Source organism: Diabrotica virgifera, chromosome 6 (assembly GCF_917563875.1).
Source record: "Diabrotica virgifera virgifera chromosome 6, PGI_DIABVI_V3a".
Lineage (NCBI taxonomy): Eukaryota > Metazoa > Arthropoda > Insecta > Coleoptera > Chrysomelidae > Diabrotica > Diabrotica virgifera.
Genome location: NC_065448.1, coordinates 25,588,168 through 25,610,670, shown reverse-complemented (window position 1 = coordinate 25,610,670; position 22,503 = coordinate 25,588,168). Strand labels below are relative to the sequence as shown.

At 33.9% G+C, this 22,503-nt stretch overlaps 1 protein-coding gene across 2 annotated transcripts in view; it reads left to right on the top strand.

Annotated features, from left to right (window-relative positions):
• The window catches only part of LOC114326999 (protein N-lysine methyltransferase METTL21D), a 47,207-nt gene extending 25,363 nt beyond the window's left edge, over positions 1–21,844 (top strand). The window contains exons 1-3 of one of the 2 annotated variants that reach the window (XM_028275499.2): positions 18,343–18,686; positions 20,621–20,810; positions 21,515–21,844. In XM_028275499.2, coding sequence (XP_028131300.1) covers positions 18,439–18,686; positions 20,621–20,810; positions 21,515–21,736 — 660 coding nt within the window. In that variant the 5' untranslated portion in view covers positions 18,343–18,438 and the 3' untranslated portion in view covers positions 21,737–21,844. Of the gene's footprint in view, positions 1–18,342; positions 18,687–20,591; positions 20,811–21,514 lie in introns of those variants that run through there. The other variant, XM_028275500.2, reaches the window with a different exon arrangement.
• Positions 21,845–22,503: the final 659 nt, after the last annotated feature.

Genomic DNA, 22,503 nt, shown 5'->3' with positions numbered 1-22,503 from the left:
TTGTAAGTCATTGCTCATATTGTCATCACCATCACAACGCGAAAGTTAAGGATATTTGATTATATGAAAGTGTGCCCAAAACCCCATTGAAAGTGTGCGAAAAAGTAAATCCCATTTAAAATACATTGTTACTTCACGCACACTTTAAACCAGAGGTTCCCAAACTATTTTTTCTCGTAGACCACTTTAACAATTTACTGGTTTCGGTGGTCCCCTGCTGCTACATTTTTACCATATTCCCAAAACTCGTCCCAAAAATGTGAAGATCTAACGATGGAAATTGGCGTCGGGGGTGAGTTCCAACCCTAAATTCATCATCATTACCCAGCTCTTTGCGTCCACTGCTGGACATAGGCCTCCCTAATTTTTGTCCATTGTGCTCTATTTTTGGCACTTTGCATCCAATTTCTTGACATTTTCTTGATATCGTCAGTCCAATGAGTAGGTGGTCTTCCTCTACTTATTTTGTCTAATCTCGGCATCCACTCAAATAATCTCTTCGTCAACCTCCCATCACTGATTCGGGCGACATGTACGGCCAAGTTCCATTTCAGGGTGGCAATTCGGGAAATTACATCGGTAACTCCTGTTCTTCGTCTTCGAAAATAGTGCCAAATTCGAAGTGGTAAAAATAAAGAAAAAATAGTAGGTATATTTTCTTACGATCTATTTATTAAAATGATAATGATAACAGATTTAAAAGAATTAAAATGAAACACTAATAACGTTATGTAACTTTAAATATGCAAATCAATAATAAAAAAATAACCAAAATTTTAATGGGAGGGATTGACAGCAAATTATCAATATTTGGCTTCAGTTTTGTAAGGATTAACCGCAAATCTCCCCGTCCTGTAATGTTTAATGCGCTCCTTTTTTTTTTTATTTGTAACGACACTAAAACTTTTTTCGACAAGATATGACCAGGTAAACGCTATCAAAAGTTTTCTCACAATTTCCCACAGCCCAGGATATTTTTCAGGTGTTTCTGCCTGCAGCTAAAATGTTTGATAGCCTTTTTTAAATTGCACCTTCAGTTCTTCATTGGTGCTGAGCTCTAGTAGTTCCTCTTGTAATACCACATCCGCCACTTCCGTTTCATCAAATGGATTTATGACCCATGGTGGTATTTCCATTATCAAAATATCTTTAAATCTGTTTTTGAAGTCATCATGCAGCGCATTTAAATATTGAACGTATGTCTGAATATCTTCATCAAGACATGCTGTATGTGACAAGTTTGGAAACTGTGAGAATTCGCGTCACTAATATCTTGCTTCATAAATTTCAATTTTCCAAGAAAAGCCGAAACTACACTCTTTGTTTTTATTAAATTTAGGTTACCCCCTTGTAACTGCAAGTTAATGTCATTAAATTTTTTGAACAAATCTGTCAAAAACGCGATGATGTCTGCTTTTCATTTGATCTGCATAGGGATTACGAACACTCGATACGAATCGTATCCGCCATGTTTTCCCGTAAGGCGCTATGGGAAAACATGGCGGATACGATGCGTATCGAGTGTACGTAATCCGGGCCCAGGTTTTCCTTTAAATCAGGGCCCGGATTACGTACACTCGATACGCATCGTATCCGCCATGTTTTACCGTAGGGAGTGATTACGAAACCTCTTTCCCTACGTTGTCGATGCGAGTCAACTCGAAGGCACTGCTCGATACCTACGACCCTGTCGAGTTGCCAACTCGAACTATCTATCTCTCTCTGATAGATCGTTGATCTCCTATAACGCTTTCTCTCTTGCCGGTCCAAGTATAAATATTAAGAAAAGTGAATACATAATGACTTAATGACATAACCTACTTACTTCATACTTTGATTTTTTCAATTTAAAAATAATGTAAATCGTTAATCAAACGATATTGATTATACGGTTTTGATAATAATTCTCATGTTTTGAACATTAAAAAAAATATATTGTTTAAATCTCCCAGTGAGGTGTTAATGTACACTCATTACACGGACAGAAGTTCTCTAATACTTAATACTTATTCCTATTTTAAAAATATGTGAAGGAAAGCTCTGAGACAGAATTCGATGAAGTGAATAGGTAGTTAGCAGTGACCATTACGAGCTTTAGTAATATTTTTATATATCCCATCTTTCTCTGGCCATTTAATCTTTAATAACGGTAAAAAATCATAATTAATCTCAAATTCTACTCAAGTTCGAAAATCATATATTTATATATCTAGTACACGTTATCACTGTATCATCCTTAGAATATAAAATAAACGTTTATAACAATTAAATATGTAATAAAAACTTTATTTTATATTCGATTGTAATAATTATTGAGGTTAATGAGAGAAATTCCTTGATATAGTATTTTTACTACAAAAACGTTATTACGTAGGTCAAAATTTTTGACGTAAGAGAACTGTCAAAACATTAGAATGTGACTTTTATAAAAACATGGCAATAATGAAAAGTCACATTCTAATGTTTTGACAGTTCTCTTACGTCAAAAATTTTGACCTACGTAATAACGTTTTTGTAGTAAAAATACTATATATAAGGTGCACATCATTCCATTTGTTCGAAATATTATCCCGTAGGTTCAAAAATACGAAAATTGCCGATGATTTTCTGACAGTCTACTCGAACCCAGTTCATAATCACTTTTTGGCTTCGATGCGTATTCGCATCGAGTTTGCCTACGGTTCGTTTTGCGATCTCGCATCGAGTGTTCGTAATCCCGCTGCTGGATCTTTACTTTCCAGAAACTCTAAAACTGATTCAAAAAGTAAGCAAAACCTTGTTAAACATGCACCCTTCGACCCATGTGAAAAACGGCATTTTAAAGTTTTCTACACAGTAAAATTTGATCAAAAACTTGTTTTTAATCAAAATAACTTGTCATAATATATTTTTTAATGACATTTTTAAGTCCCTACTATTAAAACATTATTTTTTCCCATTGATATTTTACGATAAAAATAATGCTTGTTTAAATAAATACCAAATCACTATAAAATTTTCGTGGACCCCCACTTACAACTTGTGAACCCCCATTTTTATTTCACGCCAACGTAGACCCCCGTTGAGTCTCTCGTGGACCCCTGGGGGTCCACCTGGACCACTTTGGGAATCACTGCTTTAAACCCTTCACGCCGGAATGGGACGTTTCGATGCCGCCGGTTCATCGCCGGCCGTTTCGATGCCGCCGGTTCATCGCCGGCCGTTTCGATGCCGCCGGTTCATCGCCAGTCCATTTCATCGCCGTCATATCTCGCATTTTTTAGAATTCCTAATTAATACTAAAAATAACTAATAATTGTAACTGTCGAAAATTCGGAAATATATCAGATAGCGATTGATTGACTGGCGATGAATCGGCCGGCATCGGCATCGAACTGGCGGCATCGAAACGGCGGCGATGAAACGTCCTAGCTAGACCCCTTCACGCACTGGCACTGCTATCTATAATGACAGTTTTCACAAACCAAAAACTGATACATAATATGACATAGAGTAGATAAAATCAATTTTTTCACTTCGGACAATTTTTTTTAGATACTTTTGGGTCATTCTGAGCAAAAAGGGTTTCTTGTTATTTTTTTTTTCTAAAATTGATTGTTGTCGAGATATACGTGATTTAAAATTTGAAAAACGCGAAAATGACCATTTTTAAAGCTTAATAACTCGATTAAAAATTATTATTATAAAAGTCAGAAAGTGACCAAATCAGCATAGGGATTACGAACACTCGATACGAATCGTATCCGCCATGTTTTCCCGTAAGGCGCTATGGGAAAACATGGCGGATACGATGCGTATCGAGTGTACGTAATCCGGGCCCAGATTTTAAAGCCCCCCCATAAGATCCTGAAGAACTTTTGTCATTATTTTATTACTAAGCTGTTATTTTTAATTATCAACAATGAGCGCTACGCGCAAATTAGGCGGCCGTCAGTGATGAGTGCGAAAGAGATGCACCATTTCGGCTGTCCAATGGCGAGTCTCACTCGCATCTCATTTACGGCCGCCTCAATACGCGCTTAGCGCCCATTGTTAATAATTAAAAATAATAGCTTAGTAATAAAATAACGACAAAAATTTCTTCAGGATCTTGTAGGGGGGGCTTTAAACAATGGTTTGGTCACTTTCTGACTTTCATACTAATAATTTTTAACAGAGTTATTAAGCCTTGAAAATGGTCATTTTCGCATTTTTCAAATTTTAAATCGCGTATAACTCGACAAAAATCAATTTTAGAGAAAAATCACAAGATACCTTTTTTGCTCATAATGACCCAAAGAATCTAAAAAAATTGTCCGAAGTGAAAAAAATTTATGTTTTGAATTTATTTAAAAAAAATTGTTAAAACAATTTATATTTTCCGACCGCGGTACCTTCTGGCACCCTGGATTTTTATAAGGACCTCTTTTTGAGTAAGTTTGTGCAAAAAAAATGAATCAGAATAATTTACCTAACGGGAGGGAGCATACAGCCTGGACTAAATAGAGATAGATAACTATTCCATCTATGACCACTTGTGTCGAGATTATTGTTTACTGCCAGAAAAAATATGTTATGTTAAATTAAAAAGTACTTACAAAATTCCAATTGGTCAGGAAAAAATAGTGGTACACCTTCAGATGGCTGAACATCTCCCCGTTAGGCCTCTCAGAAACTTCATTCAACGCGAGTTGCAGTCTCAAAGAATAGACATTTAATATCACAAACCCGACATACAAAGGAAACACGATTTTCTTTAGAAAAGACATTTTCCGCTACCGATTTGAAACTACTTGTTTCTTGTGCGCTCTGTTAATTTATTTACGAACGAACCTTGGCAAGTTGCAACAAAACAATAATAATAAACTAGTTAATTCCTTAGTAATTGTCACGATAGTTTCTAAGTCACGATAATCTATAGAATGAGTTGTTTAGTTATCAATATCTACAGTTTTATTCATAATTATATAAGAAAATAATATCACTTCGCTTATAAAATTAAACAGATTGACTAAATTTTGAGGTTAACTCTCAAACATTTCAATTCAAGGGCTATTTTGAAACAAGATGAACCAGAGGCGTATCGCTATCATTTTGTGATAAATATTATGTAACTTTCGAACGCATCAAATCGTACTTTGGTCAGGTACCTACATCATAATAAATCGAGTACTTTTGTAATAATATGAGCATAATATTTAAATATATATTTTTGCACGATTGATCATTTTTGACTGTTTACCGTGACAGATTTTACGTCAGTAGGTGACATTTACTAGCAACTCGACGGTAAGTAATCCAACTCGATGGTAAGTACTCCAACTCGACGATAAGTAATTCACTTACCGTCGAGTTAAAAAATCTCTTAATTTTAATTTATTTTTTGAAAGAATAAAGAAAACTAACGAATTATTTATTAATATTCAAACTTATGGTACAATTTGTTAAATTATTTAATGAAATCGCATCAGAAATTTTTCAAATTGCTCCCGTGTAAAAATGCTCGCTTTCTTAGGCCTATAGCCAACATCTTTTCTCTTCAAATACGCGATCAAAGTTGAAAACTTGGAAATATCAATGCCATCATAAAGAAAAACGGTGGATTTAATCATTGAATATTTCTTTTCTCTAAAAATGATAGTTTTTGACATAGAAGCGATTAAAAATTGAAAAATTGCGAAATCGGCCATTTTTAACCCTCAAAAACTATGTGAAAAATTGAAAATTTGAATGTTGCCAAGGTAGGTAGATATTCTTTAAATATCGCGTATATTCGCTGTATAAATAATTATCTAAATGTTTACATTACTGAATAGAGAATTGAAGAACCTTTCAAATGAGCTACCACACGACCCCTATTCTCATTTAAAAAAATCATCGATTACGTCATCACGCCCAGACGGATGACGTCACTAGTATACCATATATGCCACAATATCATAACTTAAAAATAAAAATCGACCTGTTTCGGGATTTTTCCTTAAAGTTGCCGGTTTACGAAATAACGAATTTATTCCTTTCATTTGCACCATACTATCGGTGGAAAATAGTGTCGCACACGCTTGATTAGCAATTAAAAAACAAAGGAGTTTTGAATATTGTATTGCAAAAAACTCTTCGGGGTTTCATCAATCGATGTTTAAAGAATATCTACCTGCCTTGGTAACATTCAAATTTTCAGTTTTTCACATAGTTTTTGAGGGTTAAAAATGGCCGATTTCGCAATTTTTCAATTTTTAATCGCTTATATGTCAAAAACTCTCATTTTTAGAGAAAAGTCACTAAAGACCTTTTCTGTTTGGAATGATCCAAAAAACCTAAAAAAAACTTTTTTCCATGCAAAAAAAAATAATTTTAGGAAAAAACAAAAAAAAAACGTTCAACAAATTTTTGACCACCTTTTGGTCCTGGCAACATGCAAATTTGTTAAAAGGAGTCCTTTTTGAGTAAGATTGTGCAAAAAATCTGAATTAGAATATTTTTCCTAGCGGATGCGCATTGGCTTTCTGGACTAAGTCAATATGACGAAAATGTTTAATGTTATAATTTATAATGGTATCAATCGTGCAAAAACGTTATAAGCATGTCGAACGTTAAGGGTAACCGATCTCAGACAATAATTGGAGTCGTCACGCCGCTCCTCCTCCAAACAATTGTCTTCGATCGGTATAAAACCCTTACCGTTCTCCATACTTAATATACTATTTTGATAGCAATGCAAGAAAGAAATTATTTTCTAAATTAAATTTTTTATTTTATTAAGTAATGTTCTTTATTACTATCAAAACTATAGATCATTTGGTTTGTCGAAAATTATAATTGTCATCTCTCTCTTTATGTTTTATGCCAATTTGTCAGTGATTTTCTTGTCTTCCTCTCTTACTCCTTCCTGAAACTTCACTACTCATATCTTAGTTTATATTCGCATTAGGTTATCCTGATTTATCTTAATATACCCTTTCTTTTATCACTCTATTCATCCACCAATTCAACATGCCACTTCTGATGTCACGAATCTGAACTCTTTTCAATATATGTATCTTCTTTTTCTTAAAGTGCCTATCCGTTCCGGATGTTGGCGATCATCATGGCTATCTTGAGTTTGTTTACCACAGCGCGGAACAGTTCAGCGGTAGTCGTTTTATACCACTTTCGTGAATTTTGAAACCAGGAAATGCGTCTTCTTCCCGGTCCTCTTTTACCATTTACCTTCCCTTGGAGAATCAGTTGGAGAAGACCGTAACGTTCTTGATTTCTCATTACATGTCCTAGATATTCTAATTTTTTTGTTTTGATGGTTATGAGAATTTCATACTCATTTCCCATTCTACGCAGAACTTCCACATTATTAATTCGGTCAACCCAGGATATACGTAAGATGCGCCTATAACACCACATTTCGAAAGCTTCGAGCCGATTCATAGAAGCAGCAGTTAGTGTCCAAGCTCCCATTCCGTAGAGCAGAACTGTGAATATGTAGCATTTCAACAGACGGTATTTTGTTTTTAATGATATGTCCCGACTGTTGAAAATGGGTCTCATTCTAACGTAAGCTGCTTTGGCTTTTATTATTCGCTGTTTAATTTCTGTTGAGTGGTCCCATTGGCTATTTAAATTCGTGCCCAGATATGTATATTCCTCAACTCTTTCGATATTTTGTTGGTTGATTGTAAGTTGAGCGTTTAGTATTGGTTTTTTACTAATTGTCATAAATTTGGTATTCTTTATGTTAAGAGCTAGTCCGTATCTGTTGCTGACTTCTGTTACACGATTTGTTCGATATTATCGGCAAAAACTATGGTGTCTAATATATGTCTGCATAATGAAAGCATTCCAAGTAACTTTTTTCTCGAATACTGGCAAAAAAATTTGAAATAAAACTCGATTTCTATTAGTAGAACAAGCAGGATTTCGATCAGACTACGAAACAAATGATTATTTGCAGTGCCTTAAAACTCTAGTCGAGAAGTCTGTCGAATATAATAGACCCTTGGTTCCTACTTTTGTTGATTTCTACAAAGCATTTGACAGCGTGGAGAATCAGACATCAGAATACAGAATAGATCATAGTATGCGAATATTATTTGAAATATTTACGAAAATGCAACACTAACGCTCGGTTTCATAATCAGTTAAAGTGGACTTTAAATTTTAAGTTGGTACCTTTATCAATGCAATTTATATGGGTAAATGTCAACATTAAAGTGAACTTTAGTTAATGTTCACTTTAAGTTGATTATGAAACCGGGCGTAACTGTAAACCTTCGTTGTATGACTGCAGTGCAATACAACTACAGAGCAAGTAACATAGAGAGTCAGTTTAAAGATAAACTATGGAAAAGCAAAAATGATAGATCTTGTCCTCAATGAACTAATAGAAATCGAGAAATCGCCCATAGAAGTTGTGGAAATCTGGGTGTATAAGATTAACGGGGTGCTACCTAAAATTGTCGGCTACTCAGAAGAGTAAGTTTACGTTGTGCTGCATTTGGAAAAATGACCAAATGTTCCAATCTATTGAAAAATGAAAGCTTTCAACCAGTACATTATACCAACACCTCACATAGAGAGCAAAAACCTTAACTCTCACAAAAACGTCAGCGGAAAAATTGAGGACACAACGTAAAATGGAGAGTCAATACTTAGAATAGGCTTGAGATATAAACCAAGAACCTAGAACCTAGGAAGTTCATAGAAAAACCAGAGTGGAAGACATTATTGAACGTATTTCACGGAAAAACGGAGATGAAAAACGGAGGGACATGTTGCAACAATGAAAGACGGCAGATGGATAAAACAATTGCTTGAGTGGAAACCACGGACAGACAAGCGAAGATCCGGGGAAGATTCCAACGCGATGAACCGACGACCTCAAAAGGATTTGAGCACTCTGGTTTTCAAATATTGTTCTCTTTTTGTGTTTTTCAAGATCCAACACAGTTTTCCAAATTCTGCCCACGTTAAGCTTATTCTGGCAATTTCGGCAGTTTGATTTTCTTTGTTAACTTTCATTATCTGTCCCAGGTAGATGTATTCGTTTACTGTTTCTAAATTTATGTTGTTCAACGTTATTTTTCTAACATTCGGTGTATTCGTCATTATTGTTGCTTTTTCCTAGTTCATATTAAGACCTACTTTTTCCGAAGCTTGAAATAGTTGCGTCATCATGATCTGCAATTCTTCGAAACTTGTAGCGAATATTAAAATGTCATCAGCATATCTCAAATGACTCAGTTTTCTTCCATTAACATGTATTCCTTTACCTTTCAGTCCCAGTGTCTTTATTGAAATAACGTCACCCTGGCGAACTCCTCTGTTGATTGGTATAGCTTTGGTTTTCTCATCTACTTATATTTTCATTGTAGCTTTCATGTAAACATTATGTATGAGCATTCTGTATCGGGAATCTATCCTGCAGTTGTTCATAGCTCTCCAAAGTTCTGGGTAGGAGTTAAATGCCTTTACATAATCAACGAAGCCAATGTTCAAGTGATATTCATTGGCTTTTTCTATTAGCGTTCTGACTGTAAGAATATGATCCGCTGTACTGTAACCCTTTCCGAATCCTGCCTGCTCTACCGGTTGATATCAATCAAGTTTCTACGTTAACCTATTAGTTATACCTACTCTCATAATATTTTCCTACTACTCGTAATATTTTACGATTTTTGATACATTTATACATATAAAAAATGGAACTGCAAAATTGATCAAACTAATAACCTTAATTTTCAACAACTACACAAATGGAGAAAACAGGATGGATAACCCCAATACACAAAATGGGTAACAAGGAAGACTGCAAGAACTATCGCTGTATTACTGTAACCAGCACCTTTAACATATTGTATGGGAAAACTTTAAAAGCTCTAATAGAAATAGAAAATGAATATGCACCTTTAGAGATCGAACAACAAGCAGGATTCCGAGCAGGAAGATCCTGTATCGACCACATCTTCACGCTCAACCAACTCAATGAAAAAAAGTAGCCAGAGACAGAGAAATACATCTACTGTTCGTCGATCTAACTAAGGCATATGATACCGTACCACTTTGTAAATTATGGCAAGTCCTGGAAAAATCCCCTATTATATAACTTTAATAAAAGCAGTGCAACAATTCTATAAAAATATCTAAGCAAACATAAAAATCAACAGCAGATTATCCAATAGGTTCATGGTGAATAAGGGACTACGACAGGGATGCAGTTTATCGCCAACACTGTTTAAAATCTATATAAATGAGGTCTTGAATAAGTGCCGGAAATCGTGTTCTGGAATGGGGATACAGCTAAACGACGACTCAACATTATACACACTGCATTTTGCTGACGATCAGGTGGTGATTGCCCAGTATAAAGATGATCTAATATTTATGACAAACCGGCTGTTTGGCGAATACAAAAAATGGGGCCTATACGTTAATATGAAGAAAACCAAATATATGTGTATAGGAGGACAGAAAAGTGAGTTACAACTAGAGGATGATATGGTTATCGAGCCAAGCTCTGATTATGTATACCTTGGAACGAGAATCCAACAAAGTGGAAGGACAGAATTCGAAATAGAGGAAAGAATTATGAAAGGAAAGAAGGTAATAGGAGCTTTGAACTCACTACCTTGGTCAAAAACCATATCAAAAGAAAAGAAAACACAGCTTTATAATAGCATCTTTAAAAGCGTGGTACTGTATGGATGTGAAACCTGGCAACTGAATAAGCGAACAGAACAGAAGTTGCTTGCACTGGAAATGGACTTCTGGCGAAGATCGGCGTGCATGTCCAGAGTCTCACATATAACGAATGAATGGGTACGAGATATTATGAACAGAAAAACAAACATAATTGAAGAAGTCCAACAAAAACAACTTTGTTGGTATGGCCATGTACAAAGAATGGAGGAACATCGACTCCCAAAGCTAATAATGGAATGGCAACCCCCGGAAAGAAGGAAAAGGGGCAGACCGAAAGCCATGTCTGAGAGAGATCTCCGACCAGGAGATTGGACAGATCGACGCGGCTAAAGAATAGGAACCGGAAGGCGCAGGACGCTATAAACCGGTGTTATATTATATATATATATATATATATATATATATATATATATATATATATATATATATATATATATATATATATATATATATATATATATGATACATTTATACTACTGTTGATATAATATTTACAAAAGATATAGTAAAAATGTCTATTTAAATACTGTTGAATGGATTATAGCGAAGTCAGAGAATCTTTCCAGTGTGAACTATATTTTTATCTATGAAAAACACTATATTTAGACTTTTGTGAAATTAACACAGTTAAATACTATCAGCTAAGTCTCATAATTTGTTTAAAAAACAATATTGCGATAATGCCATTGCACAATACGTCGACTGATTATATTATTGTATATTTTGTCGAACTTCTATGTTTTAAAATAATTAAAAAAGATTAAAATTAATTTGAAAAATGTTATCTAAGACACCTGATTTTCTAATAATTATTTTTGGTCATAGTTTACTGTATAAATTTTTTCTTTCCTACTACTACTACAGGTAGTCCATTCTTTCACGGTTTTTGCTCTAAATTTTAAATAACCGCTTGGATTAACATGAAATTTGGCATACGTATATAGCTTACATGTCAAAGAAAAAAAGTGATATTGTGCCGATGTGTGCTTTTGCCCTGGGGGTGACTTTCACCCCCTCTTGGGGGTGAAAAAATATATGTCCAAAATAAATCCGGAAATGGGTAAACTGACTAATTTTAAGTAACTGTTGTTCTATAGAGCTTTTTCGCCAAGTCAACACTTTTCGAGTTATTTGCGAGTGAATATGTTCATTTTTCAACAAAATAATCACATTTTTAGACGGTTTTTCGCAAATAACTCAAAAAGTAAGTACTTTGTCGAAAAACCGTTCTTAGCAAAAATATAGCCTATAAAAAAGTAAAAAAAATGGTGTACACGTTAGGTCTCTGGATCTCGTAGAACCAGAGTTATAGCCAATGAAAAATAGATTCATATTCACCAAATTTCAAATAGAATATTTCGACGTAAAATATCCAAAAAATTAAGCACTTTTTGGGAAAAACTCGTTATAACTTTTTTAAAGTGTTTAAAAAAAGCTTTATTGCTGTTTTTACAAAAAGTTCATATCTTTAAATTTAAGCAAGTTACGCTCAAAATAAAGTTGGTCCCTTTTGTTTTTGAAAAAAAAAATCGGGAAGACCACCCCCTAAGTAGCAACTTAAATGAAATTAATCGTTACCTCTCCACAAATTATTTTATTTATGTTGTGTTTATATGATCTGTAAGTTTCATCGATTTAAAGTGCTTATTTTTGAAAAAATTTGGTTTCAAAATAAAATTTTCAAAAATTTAAATTTTGAAAAATATGCTTTTTTTTCAAAATAACTTAAAAATTGTTAGAGATACCAAAAATCTCGAAAAACAAAAAAAGTCAGATTTGCTTTTCTGAATATCATGTATTTTTTTGTTTTTCTGTTAGACCAAAATTGATTGAGATTTGGTGTTTCTAAATTTGCATACATTCGTGATCAGTGACTCGTTCAACCCATTTTAACTACAGCTACATGAAACTTACAGCTCATATAAACAATATATACACGAGTCAAGAAACTTGTGAAGTCGTAACGATTAAGTTCATTTAAGATACTAATTAGGGGGTGATTTTCTCGATTTTTTTACCAAAACCAAAAGGGACAAACTTTATTTTGAGCGTAACTTGTTTAATTTTGTTGCTAGAATTTTTTTTATAAAACAAAAATGAAGCTTTTTTTAAACACTTTAAATAAGTTGTAATAAGTTTTCCCCGAAATGTGCTTCATTTTTGGTTATTTCACGTTAAAGTATTCCATTTGGAATTTGACGAATATGAACCTATTTTTCATTAGCTATAACTCTGCTTCTACTGGGTGTAGAGACGTGAGATATACACCATTTTTTATTTTTTTACAGGCTATATTTTTACTAAGAATGCTTTTTCGATAAAATACTTACTATTTGAGTTATTTGCGAAAAACCGTCTAAAAGCGTGGTTATTTTGTTGAAAAAATGATCATATTCACTGCCAAATAACTCGAAAAGTATTGACTTAGTGAAAAAACTCTATAGAACAAAAGTTACTTAAAATTAGCCAGTTTATTGATTTCCTGACTTTCTTTGGACGAATATTTTTTCACCCCCAAGAGGGGGTGAAAACCACCCCCAGGGCAAAAGCACATATCGGCACAATATCACTTTTATTCTTTGACTTGTTAGCTATGTGTATGCCAAATTTCATGTCAATCCAAGCGGTTCTTTAAAATTTAGAGGTTTTGCAATATTTTACTGTTAAAGAACGGACTAAGGTTGGTTTATAAAGGTACGTATCTATACATTGGTGCTTCGTGCTCCGTGTAGCTGCTCAAATGGATACGGCATGCGCTCCCCTACATATAAACTGCAAACCAGTTGAATCGAAGAGGGTGAGCGCCGAGCGGGTGCACCAACGTATCCACTATGTGGAGCTGCTACACGGAACACGGATCACCAACGTATGGTTACGTAGCTTAACGTTCTCCGCCATTTTCCGATTTCCAATCGCTACTTCGTCCTGTTGTTCTATAGGCCTTCTTCTATGTTTCTTTCTCTCAGCTCTTTGTTTATTCCTTCGCTCCAACTTTTTCTCGATCTAGGTATCTCGTTTTCTCTTTCCTTCTGGTTGCAGTTTTAGTATTTCCTTTGGTATTCGTTGTTCATCCATTTTTTGTATATCAGAACCAGATAAGTTGTTTTGTTGATGTCATCCGTGATTGTTCATTTGATTCTCATTATTTCTCTAATGCGTTCGTTGGTAATTTCTTCCTCTTGTAGATCTTCCTGCTGCTCTTCTCCAAAAATCAATTTCCGTTGCTCAGTGTTTTTTCTCTCAGCGGCCATACCTCACAACTGTATAGAGTGATACTTTTCACTATAGCCTCATATATCCTCTTTTTATTTTCTTATAAAATACTGTTTAACATTGTGATGGTTTTTCTACCTGACGTATTTCGTTCTCCTATCGTTTTGTCTAATGTTCCTACGTGCGATTTTTTCTTTCCACTGCTATATAACAACACTATGCTTCGTCGCTGGTTGTAGCCATGTAGACCTTGATCATCTGCACCTTATTTTACCACCTGTCATTCTAGCATTAAGTCGGAGTTAATCCTGCTCTCCGTATATGTAACAGCCACTTTTAAAGATGTCTTATTTGTCTACATTCGATTTCTTCTGTTTTTATTTTTATTGGTCGTTCTTTCGGCTGCGTTTATAATCGTTGGTAGAATTAGTATTTTATTGATCTTCATTTTCATACCTGAACAGAAACATCATCAAATATATTCCGGACCACAAAGAATCACTTATATTTAAGTTAGATAAACGATGCTCCAAATATATTCTTCAAAAATATTTACAATAAATCGAGCTCTAGAATGGGCTCTCAACAAAAAACTTCTAACCACCATGTAATTATTTAAGATTCAAGGTCTGCGTTATTAACTTTAGAAAATCAGGTAGAAACTTATTTCAAAAAAACCCTGTCCTAAAATTTTAGAAAAACAGCTAAAGCTGTTGGAAGAGCATTGGAGCATACTTCTGTAACTTGAGTCTGGGTAAAGGGACTTTTTGGTATTCCCGGTAACATCAAAGCAATTTTTTTGCTAAAGAGGCGATTTTAAAAGGGATCAGAAATAATTTGGCTAGATAGATGCAATCTAATGGCTAGGCGCAAAAAAAGGTAAAACAAAATTGGCATAATGAGTGGTAAGCTTAGTGCAATCGAAACAACAATTTCTATACCAAAACTCATCCTGTTCAAATAGGTACAAACAAAATAAATTGACTACTTTACTGATTTATTGTCAATAACATGATAAAAACGCATTAGCCAACAACAACAATACGTTTAATATAATTGATAATAATCACTTAATAAATGTTATGACAGCACAAGAAACGGAAAAATCAAAACTTTCCCTGGTTTGACATGAGTAGACACAACTGATGTTAAATGAGATAAGAAATTATACACTTATCACATTTATCAGTATAATAGTAAAGTATTAGATAAAAATAAATGTAACCATCAAAATATTGAAATGTTTACCGACTCAATTCTTACATAGTTAAAGATGTTGATAACAATCAAAATAGGTTAAACCTTATCTTATAATTATTATCATATCGCAGTATTCTATTTTTATCAGAGATACAAACAGATCCGAATTTTTTTTCAATTTAAATTGACTTTTGAAAAAGTGATATTCAAAAACTTTGTAGTTCTAGAAAATTTAAGAAACTTAAGATGAAAATATGCATATTTCAAAAGTCTCTTCTACAGTCAAAGAGTAATATTGAATTTTAAAAGCGGCAAATCTGAGAAACCAGAAATTTTGCGAGGTGTCAGACAAATATGAATTTTACTAAGGACCCGTCAGGTCCTTCTTGAAAGTGTGTCCGTTTGTTTGTCCGCCTATCTGTCTTTCAGTACAATAATTCTCGAACGACAATTTCTAGTATTAAAACTGGTTATATATGTTTCTCTTGGTTCAAGAAAGAACTCTTTTGAATTTGGGGATAATGGGTCAAAAGTTACAGATAACTCAGAATCGAAAGACGATCACGAATATCAAATAATAGGAAACTAACGGAAGAGACCAAATAAACATGGAACTTCTCTCCCTATTCTTACGAATGATCTTTTTCTTCCTTTATATAAACAATTTTTCTTGTTCATGGATTGTTGCCTCTATAGAAGACTGTTGCTCTATCTCTTGCTCGGTCGACCGACACTACTTTTACTGTTGTCCCTTGCTATTTTAACAACTGTTGTGTCCGCCGTCCTACTTATGTGATTTTTTTCTCTATTTAATCTTTTATACCACTACTTAGACTCTCCTTATTGGGTCTCAGTGTGTTTTTTGTAATTCTTCTGAATATTACCATTTATGCTATTTCCAGCATTCTCTGTGTTTTAACTGTGTCGGGTCTTGTTTCTGATGCGTACCTCATTATTGGTCTTATATTTACCTTATATATTATTATTTATTTCATCTAACAGTTAATTTGTCGGTTTCGCTATATAGTGATATTAAGGTACAATCTATTATCGCTTTGTACTTGATCTCTTACTTCTCTTTCAACGTTTCAGTTTACATCTTATTGGTTCTCTTACTGATTATTATTGTTCTAGTTTTCTGAGTTAAATCGTCGTGTTAAATTCTTTTACTCTTGTATTAAATCTGTGAACTAGTCTTTGAAGGCTATATTCATTTTGGGCTATCCATATTGCATCGTCTGCGCAACAGGGAATTTTAATTTAAGTATTCCCCATTTTATAGTCCTCTTTCCTTATGACATCATCCATAATTAGATTGAATACATACACATATACTTATGCATCTGTTCTAACTTCCATCTTATTGTTTTGATAGACGTTTTCAATTCTTTTTATAATATCCATCGGGTTAACTTTATTATACAAGAGATGTATTATTCCCGTACGGAAACCTTGTTGCTCAGTTACTAAGTTTATGATGCAAATACTACGGTTATTTATGCATTCTCTTTTAGTTATTCACGCTAGTATTTATCAAAGTGATACCTCTGTAGTTTTCTCATTGTTTCTTATCACCCTTTTTGAATAATAAGATTAGCTACCTTGTCCTCTATTCTTCTGGTATGTTATTGTGCCTTATAATCTTGTTAATGAATGTTGTCAGTCATTATCGCTCCACCATATTTCAATAATTCATTTCGTATCCCATCTTTACCTGCAGCTTTTCTGTTCTTTAATGTTTTTCGTACTTCATGCTTACTTATGTGAATTTCTTCGTTTATGGTCATTTCTGGTGTTTGTTATTTCAACGTCATTTGTTGTTCCTTTGTATATAACTTCTTTACATAGTCCATCCATCATCCTTTTCGATGTATTTTGGGTCTATTCATTACTTCAACTCCGCTCTTTGACATATCATAAAGCGCCATATTTCTTTTTGTAAAAATATGCTCCAATTCGTTTGAAATGCGTTTCCAGTGCTCGTTTTTAATTGTTCTTACAAGTGCATGTGTTTCATTTCTTATTCTCTTGTAATCTTCATACTATTGTTGTGCCTTTTTTGACAGGTAGGTATTTCAGGGAAGCTTTTTCTTTTCCTTGCATTTTTTCTTCACCTCTGTGCAGAACCATGGAGTTTTTCACTTTGGGAGATACTTGCTTACATTTAACTGTCTTTCGCCCAGTGCTTCTTTCGTTTTATTTTTTTCCCAGCTTTCCTCGAGTCGATCGCTTTGGATAATATAATAAGTAGCTCTGAATTTTTTTGCTATTGTTTTTTGTTTTGTTTTTTTGTATAAATTCCTCTTTGTATCGTTCTGCAGAATTTCCACTTTTATCTCTGTGCTGTAATCTGCAATTTAATTTTTACGGTGTACCCTTATTATGTGTTTTAATTCATGATCTTATTGCACTCTTGTCCAAAAATAGGGGAACGAGTAGGTCTCTATTTGAAACAATATTTTTCTTTCCAGAAAGATATTTTTTTCTTTCCACAACATTCTTTTCTAACATTCATGTCTCTTTTATGTTGTTGGGATAAAATATATTTCTGTCTCTGATGTGTTTGAATTGAAATTGCCTGTGTTGATTTTTACGTCTTAAGTTCAGTTGTAGGTAAATGTAAAGCGTAATATTTCAGGCACACAATTGAATGACTAAAGTATAAAAGTTTTTTGACCAAGTTCTTATTTTCACCGTATTTGACAATATTACAGATCTTGACCTATATAAACTTACGACCCAAAGGTTCCTGGTTTTAAATGTAATAGGATGCTTATAAAAAATATATGAGACCACAGTTTCAGCACTTAAATCCTTAAAAATAAAAGTTCTGTTAAGATTTTAATGCCAAGAAAATAACGAACATAATTAGATATTGCCTAATTTACTTTTTGTTTTAAATATTTACATAAATAATTTAGCAAATTGATTATTGTTTTACTAAATATTAAATATTTTAAACTTCTATCGCCTATCAATCAGTTCTTCAATTTGTTCAAGTAATGAGGTCAACAACACTAAACCCCTTGCTGAATTTGTGGTGCCGCCCATGGTATCAGATAGTTTACAAATCGACCTCTTCATTTCTGCAACATAAGCATGCGCTTTTCCAGATTCGCTATTTTATTGTACTTTGAACTCTGCTGCAGGAAAACGTGTTCAGGTCTACTGAATTACAGTCGATCACTTCAATACTTGCTGATGATCTTAAAGTTTTTTTAGATATAAAACGTTTGGGTTACTGTAATAAACTAAAAAATCGACACATTTTTAATTCCTGTGTTTTTATGAGATTTGTTTTGTAATTCTAGTGATTAAATTAATATAGACATGTGCTTATTAAACTAATTAATTATGATGACAATGGAAATTGACAACACATTCATTCGAGAACTAGATTTAGATTTACAGAAAGAAACTGTTTTAAAACTTCATCAAAAAATAGAAGGCGATGTTAGTTGTGTCGTATGGGATGCTGCTATAATCCTGGCAAAATATCTGGAAAAGTTATATCAAAGCAACCATGATTTTTTTAAAAAGTTGAAAATTATTGAACTGGGCGCGGGGGTTGGTTGTGTAGGCCTGACAGCTGCTTGTTTAGGGTAGGTAGACTTGATTTTCCTAAAAGTGTGTTCTAACCTTAAAAACACCTTGTTGAAATTGTTTCAATATGAATATGAAACTACAGCCAATATAGAAGGTTTGCGTCTATATTCGTTGCTACAGTGTATTTCAAACATGCGATGCAGTCTACAAGGATAGCCCCATGTGAACTAAATGAGAATTTTCTTGACACGTTGCCGCTTTTCACGGCAGCGGCCGTGAAGGTAGTATTAGGCAGGTACTTGTAGAGAATTATCTGTTAATTGCTGTGGAGTACTAGAGGAGGATTTATTTATGATAATTCACAGTACAGAATGGCAAACCCACTTGCAATATACAACCATACTGATTCTAACATTTGTAACCAAGTGTAGGAATTGTAAGTCGCAATGCACTTTTCACATGGACATCATCATCATCAGTGGTGTTACAGCTCTTTATGAACCAAAGCCTTCTTCAGAACAATCCTCCATTCGCCCTTGTCTCTGGCATCTCTTCTCCATGCTCTAATTCCAATAGATTTTAAATCATTTTCTAAGTTGTCTTGGTACCTAAGTCTCTGTCTTCCTCTTGCTCGTTGTCATACCGTCACTCTTCAGTCAAAAACTTTTCTATTGCATCTTCCTCTCACCTGATAACATGACCTATTCATCTAAGGCGTGCTACCTTAATGAATTTTACGTCAGGTTCTCTAAAACTTTTATAAAACTCAAAGTTGTAACGCTTACTCCACAAACCTTGTTCTTTTATGCCTCCATATATTCATCTTAGGATTTTTCGCTCAAAACGTTTGAGCAGTTCTTGGTTCATTCTGTGTAAGGGCCAATTTCTCATATCGAGCTCAACTCCAGTTTAACTTGAACTGTTAGTGAACGTCAGTTTAAAGTCAAAATCGTCTTTCTCAATTCACGTTCAACCGATGGCAGTCTAAAGTTGAACAATGCTTGAACGCTGGAATTCGGCTGTTCAAAGATTTCAGAACCCAGTTCAGATGATTTCATGGATTACACATGCGTTGCATTTACATTCCAAACGCTGACGTAATATAAATATAACCTATTTTATTATATTAAGCCTAAGGGACCGTTCAAGTACTACGTAACTCAGGTTGGGGGGGGGTCAAAAATCTCCAAAAATTGTGTTACGCAATAGTTAAACGCCCATTAGAGTGCGTTATGAAGGGGGGGAGGGTGGGTCAAAAATTGCATTAAGTAATACTTGAACGCTTCCTAACGATAAACGATAACATTTTTTTGTTTTTATTACATTTATTTATAATTACTATTAAAATGACTATTTGACTATAAATACTTAAATTTAACTTTATTCAAAAACAGCATAAAAAAGGTCGTACAAAATGGCGATAGTTTTTACCTTTTGCCATCTATTGGGATTTCTCGAAAGCTATAGAACGTGCACTCACAATGAGAAACACATTCCAAACCAATCCAAAGTTCACCAGTGAACCTAGTTCAACTGAACCATAGATTAACACAGGTATGAGAAATCGACCCTAAGTCACCAAGTTTCTGAACGATATGTTGGCACTGGTCTTATTAGTGTTCTGTGGACAGTCAATTTAATTTTTCTAGGTATTTTTGAGGCCATCTGTCTTAAGCCATAGTAACTCTTATGGCAAGCACTATTCTTCTTTTATTTCTTCACTGACATTGTTATCTTTAGTTAACAGCGAGCCTAAGTATATGAGGGTGTCGACACCTTCCAGTTCTAGGTCATCAATTATTATTCTTGTAGGTGTGGGGTTGCTTCATGTACTGCAACACATATATTTGGTCTTTTGAACATTTATATTTAGTCCCATACTCTGGATAAAACAGTCACTCACAACTAGTCAATTAACACCAAATTTCATGTGTTTTATCAATATTGTACAATTATTGTAGACAAAAATATGTAAGCAGATATCTTCTAGAGGCACCGTAACTTTGACGGATCTACCAGAGGCTTTACCACTCTTAAAATTAAATGTGGAGACAAATAAAACATGTTGGGAACACACTCATGGTTATGCAGATGTATCTACCTTGGATTGGGGAAAAGAGGTTGAATTAAAATGGTCTCCAGATCTCATTTTATTGGCTGATTGCATTTACTACAAAGAGGTAAGTAAGTTTTATGAGCAGTAAAGACAATTCTTACCTCGGAGGTAAACTACACTATGTCGACATGGTGGTTTTTTGAATAAGTTCCTTTAATCTACTTATTTTATTAGTTGGATTATACAAATTGGATATATATTATCATTAAAATATGGTCATGTTGTCTTTCAAACAATTGTGTGATTCATCTGATTTTTATCCTAACATCCTAAGTGCTGTAGAATTTGTTGCAAACACACACTAAGCGCAGTTGCTCAAAAGGGCATAGTGTAGTTTACCTCCGAGGTCCAGATATATACTGCTGATTCAGGCTTTTTAATTAGGAAGTTTATTTCTCGAGATATTAGGCATTTTCTATAATTCACCTACTGTATCTTGACAAATAATTTTTTCCGATTATAATGCCATCTATCCACAATTCAGAAAAATGTCTCGAGTAAAAGTTTCTTTTTTTTACGTAAGGAATCCAAATCTGCAGTAAAAAATTGGGTTTTCCATTTAAGATTTTAAAGTTACCTCCCCCTCCACCTTCAGGGGATGGCGTGGGGGTGTCAGTGTTATTTGATAGATTTTTTAAAAATACTGAACCCATATTTTTCAGTTTTTCGATCCAATGTTCATTTCGCAAAACATTCTACTGTTCCACTACTTTTGGGACACCCTGTATAATAGATACAGATTTTTTAAAGAAATATTTATTGTTTCAGTCTATACCTCTACTATTCAAAACTTTAAAAAAAGTAGTTGGGTCTCATACAGAAATATTGATGTGCCAAGAAATTAGAGATACAGAGAAGCAGAAAGAATGTTGGGATCTTTTTATTAAAACTGCCAAAGAATCATTTAGTATCCATAGTATTCCAATTGAAGAACAACATTCGGAATTTTCCAGTCCAGATATAGTTATTTTGAAATTGAAAAAGTTGTAATTTTTACCATTTTATATATTATGATTTTTATGATTTACATATACTCATATGATTAACTTTTTTACATCCATAATTTAAAAGCAACGAAATAAAAAACATATCTACTAATTTGTGGTTTTAATTGTCTATTTTAAGATACCAAAATAATTACTTAGAAGGTGGAAAAAATTTTGAGAAAAGAAGGAAACAATCATGATCAGAACACAATGATTAACCCTTTCGGTACGAGGATATTTCACAATATCGCACAAACAGGATGCAAAAAAATGTCCATTGGTCCAAAATTCAAGAGATTTCTTACTTATATCAAGAGGAGTTGTACCAAGTTTTAAGACCATAGTACTTCAAGAAAAAAAGTATAAGAATATAAGATTATTGACCCCAAATTGAATAGATCCTACGAACATCTGGACTTGTTTTGGTCCAATGTATCAAGTTTCAAGATTTTAAAACTTTTTGGTTCATGCTCTATGTTTTTCTCATGCAAATACTTTAGATTTGTGCTGGGAGTATTGCGCGTCCCAATCCCGAGGTAACACCATGGAGCCCATGGGATATGTGGAAAAAGCATTAAGTGATACTCCAGAGAGCTGGAGAACTTGGGGAATCGAACTTGATACAAGAGCCTTAAGTATACCAGAGCTTTGACCAGAGTAAAATAAGAGATCTATCGGGTATTGACGGATCTGCCGAAGTTCTAAGGACTTGTATAATAATTATAATTACACTTTTATATAAAAAAAAACTTTTTATCGCCAACCGTCACT